The 7,689-nt window shown below is 33.7% G+C and overlaps 1 protein-coding gene across 1 annotated transcript in view; it reads left to right on the top strand.

Annotated features, from left to right (window-relative positions):
- LOC106461880 overlaps positions 1–7,689 on the top strand; it is a gene marked incomplete at its 3' end in the record, with an annotated part of 25,761 nt that overhangs the window by 3,489 nt on the left and 14,583 nt on the right. Inside the window, exon 2 of the mRNA XM_022388958.1 lies at positions 7,152–7,228. Within this exon, the coding sequence (XP_022244666.1) occupies positions 7,152–7,228 (77 nt within the window). The remainder of the gene's footprint in view (positions 1–7,151; positions 7,229–7,689) is intronic.

Raw genomic sequence — 7,689 nt, 5'->3', positions numbered from 1 at the left:
CACAGCTGAAAGGGCGAGCATGTTTGGTGTGACAGGGATTCGAACCCGCGACCCTCAGATTGCGAGTCGAGTGCCTTAACCACCTGGCCATGCCGGGCCTCATAAATAGAAATGATTTAGGACCTCAAAGACCCAGAATAACAAATAAATACAGATGCAGCGTGATAAAATTTGAGCATATGCAAAGAAATGGCTCAAATCGTGCCAGAACAAACTTTCCAGGTGTAGTTAGATCGAAATGCACACTCGATATACACGTGAAAGGTAATTTAGATTTTTAATTATTATATTTTACTGCATCAGTATTTACGAAAAAGAATTTTTGCCCTCTGTTTGTATGTTGCCTCGTCACATATTCAAAAACAACTTAACGAGTAAAATGATATAAGCAATGTTGACTGGCTGAATTTTTAAGCAAGAAAGTATTATAGTTCTCTTGTATAACTATCATCTTTAACGTTAAGTTTAAACAGATAAAGATGGATTAGAGTTAAGTTAGGTTAGCTTAGGTTAGGATCTCAATATACTCATTAAATACGACAAATTCAGTGACAAAAGTACTCATTGCCTTCATGCTTAGTATCTCACTCAAGCGACATAATTAGGCCTAACAGCTTCTTTATTCCATATGCTGTGCTTTTTAAAAGTACCTTAGGCTTAGCATTTCTCATCAATAAAGGACACTCATAAACATCCAAGCGAAGATAGCAATAATGCATGTGATATATGGGTAGTATTGCGCGAAATCCATAACAATAAAAACATTCTGAATGTCATGATTTACAGTTCAGCATTTACTCAACTAACTATATCTTACATAAGAAGTAACATTGATAATCGTAAGTTGTGTTATTCATAAAAATAACTTTTTAAGTAAATTCTTAGAGGCAAATTCTAAAGCAACTAAAACGAGGTACAGTAAAATTCCATAACAGAGGTATGGGACAATTATATTGAGGCGACATTGGGGAATCTCTCTAAAGTTACAGAAACTAGGCTTATCTGCGCTAGCCGTCCATAATTTAGCAGTGTAAGACTAGAGGGAAGGCAGCTAGTCATCCCCACCCTCCGCCAACTCTTGGGCTACTTTTTTACCAACGAATAGTGTGATTGACCGTCACATTATAACGCCCCCACGGCTGAAAGGGCGAGCATGTTTGGTGTGACCGGGATTCGAAGCCGCGACCCATAGATTGCGAGTCGAGCGCTCTAACCACCTGGCCATCATTCAGAATGAATGATGCTAAAATATGCATTTCAACTCTTTTTTTTTTTAGGGTAGAAAATGAGGTTAAAATTATCTTTCGATTTTAAATTAATTTAATTTAATTTAAATTAATAGTATCTTAAGTAACATACTCTGAATGTGGAGGGCTTCAACGACCACACGAAAAGCTTGCAACATAATCTGTAAACATACAATGGAATTAATCGATCTTACAAGAATGATTGACATGTGCTTATGTACTGGTATGTTGCAAGCCGTGATACTACGGGTGACATTTGATGCCTACATATTTCAGGTCATTTGACATGCAATGCCGCCACGATAGGCTTATCGCTGGAGACAATTTGTCACAGTCATTTCTGAGAAAAATATTACTATAACTATGTATAGCCAAATAAAGATTTGAAGGAGGGAACTTTAGATAGTTTCCATGGAAGCAGAAATATTCTCACAACAGAGCTTTTAGGACAGCAACAGACTCTGCAATTACACGCCAAGCAAATCCAGAGCAAAGTCCTCATCCGTAAAAAGAAAGTTACGGTTACGAAAGAGAACCCTCCGACCAAAAAGACCATTGCGATGAAGTTGAACATATCTCCTGGTACGGTAGAGACATCTTGCGGTACTGTTAACAATAAATCAGAATATGAATGATGAAAGTTCCCCCCAGCCTCATCTCGAAATCAAATTCTATTTTCACGAAAAAGTTGACCTAAGAAACGGGGATCACAGCAATTCCACACAATGACATATATGTAAAATTCTACCACGCAACTCTAATGGACTTTCGTACTCGTGGTCAGTTTAAACGGGGTCTTAAAGCCAACGACCACACTCAGTGGAGGGTTATTAGAAAATTTACTGAAGATTGATATAAAATTGGTCTCGGCGTTCTTCGCAGAAGCTTGTTACAATGCCACATGGCGGCACAGTGCCTGGAACAACATGGATTTGACCCTCAATATATATATATATATATACGTGTATATGTTTATATATCTAAACAGAAAAAGAAATAACGATAACACAGTTTTTTTGTAGAGAAAGTCGTCCATATCACAAGTAATACAGACCCAGTAAGTAAACGTACGTTATCAACAATGAAGGACGCTAGCCACATTTACAGCGACAGTGAAAATTCATTTTATGCGACACGGTCATGCTTCAAGGACAAGTGAAAAGGCAAATTGTAAGAATGGTTGATAAAAACTTTTATCAATTTTACTAAACTGAAATGTATGTTTCAAATGAACGTAATTGGTCTGTATAATGTGTGAGGGAGGGGGAAAAACCATTTGAAAATCACGTTGCTGTGGTTCAACCCTAAAAAAGGTTTTGTCTCTTACTTTTTTCTTTACGGCAACAATTTATATTACATAATTAAATACAGTGTACAAAGATAGCGCACAAACCGCTGAAATGTATCCATTAAGTAAAAGCGAAAGTACTATTCTATTATCACTCACGTTATCTACCTAACGTCCTAACGTTCTTTGTGTACATTTCTTCAAAATTGGTTTTTTACTAGCTTAGTTTAAAGCTAAAAAGAATTGATATGAATGCTAATATTCCGAAAGCCTAGATTTGAATACTGATATGTTAAAAGACTGGATTTAAATACTGATATGTTAAAACACTGGAGTCAAATATTGTAAGTTAAAAGGCTGGAGTTAAATACTGATGTGCTAAAAGACTGGATTTAAATATTGATATGTTAAAAGACTGAATTTGAATATTAATATGTTAAAAGACTGGATTTGAATATTGATATGTTAAAAGACTGGATTTAAATATTCATATACTAAAAGACTGGAGTTAAATATTAATATGTTAAAAGACTGGAGTTGAATATTGATATGTTAAAAGACTGGATTTAAATATTCATATGTTAAAAGACTGGAGTTAAATACTGATATGTTAAAAGACTGGATTTAAATATTCATATGTTAAAAGACTGGAGTTAAATACTGATATGTTAAAAGACTGGATTTAAATATTGATGTGTTAAAAGACTGGATTTAAATATTGATATGTTAAAATACTGGAGTTAAATACTGATATGTTAAAAGACTGGATTCAAATACTGATATGTTAAAAGAATGGAGTTAAATATTGATATGTTAAAAGACTGGAGTTAAATATTGATATGTTGAAAGACTGGAGTTAAATACTGATATGTTAAAAGACTGGAGTTAAATATTGATATGTTGAAAGACTGGAGTTAAATACTGATATGTTAAAAGAGTAGAATTAAATACTGACGTGCTAAAAGACTGGATTTAAAATATTCATATGCTAAAAGACTGGAGTTAAATATTGATATTTTAAACGAGAACATTTTAACGATAATGATGTCAAATCTACAAATGTACATGGTTAAGAAAAGTGGAAAAAGTTGTTTCAGTTGTTAAACTTTTCCATATTTAAACATTAAAAACGTTTATTGTATACAAGTGTGTTTAGTAAAATAGTTTATTGTATACAAGTGTGTTTAGTAAAATCGTTTATTGTATACAAGTATGTTTAGTAAAAAACGTTTATTGTATACTAGTGTGTTTAGTAAAAACGTTTATTGTATATAAGTGTGTTTTGTAAAAACGTTTATTGTATACAAGTGTGTTTAGTAAAATCGTTTATTGTATACAAGTGTGTTTAGTAAAATCGTTTATTGTATACAAGTGTGTTTTTGAAAAACGCTTATTGTATACAAGTGTGTTTAGTAAAATCGTTTATTGTATACAAGTGTGTTTAGTAAAATCGTTTATTGTATACAAGTGTGTTTAGCAAAAGCGTTTATTGTATACAAGTGTGTTTAGTAAAAACGTTTATTGTATACAAGTGTGTTTAGTAAAATCGTTTATTGTATACAAGTGTGTTTAGTAAAAAACGTTTATTGTATACTAGTGTGTTTAGTAAAAACGTTTATTGTATATAAGTCTGTTTTGTAAAAATGTTTATTGTATACTAGTGTGTTTAGTAAAAACATTTATTGTATATAAGTCTGTTTTTGAAAAACGTTTATTGTATACAAGTGTGTGTAGTAAAAACGTTTATTGTGTACAAGTGTGTTTTTGAAAAACGTTTATTGTATACAAGTGTGTTTAGTAAAAACGTTTATTGTATACAAGTGTGTTTAGGTAAAATAGAAATTCAGAAACTAAAATTTTCAAAATGAAAGAAATGACTTATCGATATCCCCACATTGGAGTGGCTATAAATCTGGGGGCTTATATTGCTAGAACTCGGGCTTGGATACTCGAGAAGGGCGGAGCACAGATAACCCACTGTGTAGTTTTATGGTTAGTAAAAAACAAACGAAGTTTATCAGATTAGATTTGAATATCAATGTTCTCAACTAAAATATTAGAAAAGCGATTTAAATTGTAAATATTCTAAACTACAAGAAACTGGGGTTCGATACCCGTGGTGGGCAGAGCACAGATAGCCCATTGTGTAGTTTTATGGTTAGCTTCAAACAAACCAACTACAAAGTCATTTTGAAAACTTTCTGAAAGCCTTCCAAATTTCTGAACATAGCTCGCTTTTTAGACATAACGTTATATCGACAATTAATTACAGCTGTTCGTTTTTAAGTTACCCCATCACAGATATACGGGTGTATTTGAACGCGATTTTGTATTGTGTATAGGCTCCTGAAAACGAAGATTTGTGCATATGGCGAATATTTTTCAGACTGGAACAACAACAGCCAGTTCAAACTATGTCATTATTATTATTATTTTTAGAATTTTCTTGCAAAGCTACACAAGGGCTACCTGCGCATAGCTTAATTCTGGGCTGGAGGGAAGGCAACTAGTCAGCAGCTTCTAACGTCAATTCTTGAGCTACTCTTATCTGCAAATAGTGGGATTTGTCTGTTACTATTTAAGTGTACTTACGCCTCAAAAGCGTGGAGTGCGTTTCTGCTGCAGCGGGACGCGAACACTGAACCATTAGATTCACAGTCCCGATACTCTAAGCACTAGTTCTTATCAGAACTAGGCTTCTGAGTTCGTTGCACGTGGATGTAGTACCAGATGAATAAATAAAGTCAGTGAACTATTTCTTTCTACAACTTTTAGAATAATAGATCAGTAACTTACATCCAAAAACAATGTAAAATACACAGGCCTTTGTTAGGTAATTGGAGTATTTAGATATAGAGGGCTAGTCGGGTTTTATAAGAACAAACTGTATATGATAATGTAAGGGCATGTTGCCCTAACACATATGTATGCAACTATTTGGCTCATGGCCAATTATCTACCAGTACACAGCACTATGTCTATCAGGAATATTTTGGCATACCAAAGACCCACCATACCAAAACTGATAGAAATGTACATAAAGCCAAAACCTGTCCATAAAAGTCAGTCTGTATATAATTTCAAGTTTGTTTCTTTCTTTTTGGACTTTATATCACATGTCCTTACCACCCAGTTGGTTAACGCTGTGAACGTCGTTCTTATCAGAAGGTACTCTCTTATGGCTTCTTCAGTCATTTGCTATGGTCTGGTGGTTAAGGCACTCGAATCGCAATCTTGGGATCACGGGTTCGAATCCCCTTCACCGAACATGCTCCCCCTTTCAACCGTGGGGGTGTTATGATGTGACGGCCAATCCCACTATTCGTTGGTAAAAGAGTAGCCCAAGAGTTGGCGGTGGTTGGTGTTGAATAGCTGCCTTCCCTCTAATTTATCACTGCTGATTTAGAGACGGCTAGCGCAGATAACCCTCGTGTGTCTTTGCGCGAAATTCAAACCAAACTGAAAGAAGGAACGCGATGTTGCGGCAACGGGACGCGAATTGCAGATCATCCTCACTAAGCCCATCTGAGCTGATAATATTTACAAATTTACTGAATATAAATCCTGTCTTCCCTTGAAATTGTTAATACAACATATTTTGAGTGCAACTGACTTACACGCATTAGACAATTTAAATAGTTAACGTAAAATATATATAGAAGATGAACTATCCAAACACTTTTACTTCAATTTATAAATATTACAGCTGAAGTTTGAAGTTCGACACTGCATCATAAATATCACTTTGTATTAATACATTAAAACTTATATAATACACGAAGTGTCAAAAACCTGACAAACTTTAATCAGATACTTATAGCTTTATTTCTATAATTCTTTATTTTATACCAAGAACAGAGTATTTTTGTGTTAATGTATATAGGTACGTTTAAAATAAATATTAATATAAAGCTAGAAAAAAACAAAGCGACCTTTATTTTCCAGATAATGATAAATAAAACTTTTTATTCCAGCCAACGTTCGCCATTACGGTTTCATCAGAGCTAGTAATACAAGAACAGTTTTGTCTAAAGTCCTCCAGTCAGAGCTAGTAGTACAAGAACAGTTTTTATCTAAACTCCTCCAATCAGAGCTAGTAGTACAAGAAGAGTTTTTGTCTAAAATCCTCCAATCAGAGCTAGTAGTACAAGAAGAGTTTTTGTCTAAAATCCTCCAATCAAAGCTAGTAGTACAAGAAGAGTTTTTGTCTAAAGTCCTCCAATCAGAGCTAGTAGTACAAGAAGAGTTTTTGTCTAAAGTCCTCCAATCAGAGCTAGTAGTACAAGAAGAGGTTTTGTCTAAAGTCCTCCAATCAGAGCTAGTAATACAAGAACAGTTTTTGTCTAAAGTCCTCCAATCAGAGCTAGTAGTACAAGAACAGTTTTTGTCTAAAGTCCTCCAATCAGAGCTAGTAGTACAAGAACAGTTTTTGTCTAAAGTCCTCCAACGTGCTCTACAAATTCTGAAAATTAATATTGCAGTAATTGAAGAAAGTGTAGATTGTTTTAGATTTTGGTTAAGTTATAGTAACATAGTTGTAATTTCACCAGCTATATGTTCTTGTATCTTACTTCTCAGTATACATACATACATATACACATGCATTTCTCTTATAGATAACAAAGTTGAAAATCGACAGCAACCCCTTCGCAAAAGGCTTTCGGGATTCGTCTCGAATTACGGAAATGGAAAGGTGAGTAATTCCATATTCTTCAAGTGAGTTATATCATCGTATCCTTCAAGTGAGTTATATATCATTATACACTTCAAATGAGCTATATCATCATATCTTTCAGATGAGCTATATCATCATATCCTTCAAGTGAGTTATATCATTATATCCTTCCAATGAGCTAGCTATATCATCATATCTTTCAAATGAGTTATATCATCATATCCTTCAAGTGAGTTATATCATTATATCCTTCCAATGAGATAGCTATATTATTATATCTTTCAAATGAGTTATATCATCATATCCTTCAAATGAGTTATATCATCGTATCTTTCAAATGATTTATACCATTATATCCTTCAAATGAGTTATATCATTATGTCCTTCAAGTGAGTTATATCATTATATCCGTCAAGTGAGTTATATCATCTTTAGCAGAAATGACGCGAATAATTCGCATAAATTTGTAATAGTTGTCA

Source organism: Limulus polyphemus, unplaced genomic scaffold (assembly GCF_000517525.1).
Source record: "Limulus polyphemus unplaced genomic scaffold, Limulus_polyphemus-2.1.2 Scaffold1051, whole genome shotgun sequence".
Taxonomy (NCBI): Eukaryota; Metazoa; Arthropoda; class Merostomata; order Xiphosura; family Limulidae; genus Limulus; species Limulus polyphemus.
This window is presented reverse-complemented; position numbering and strand designations above follow the sequence as displayed.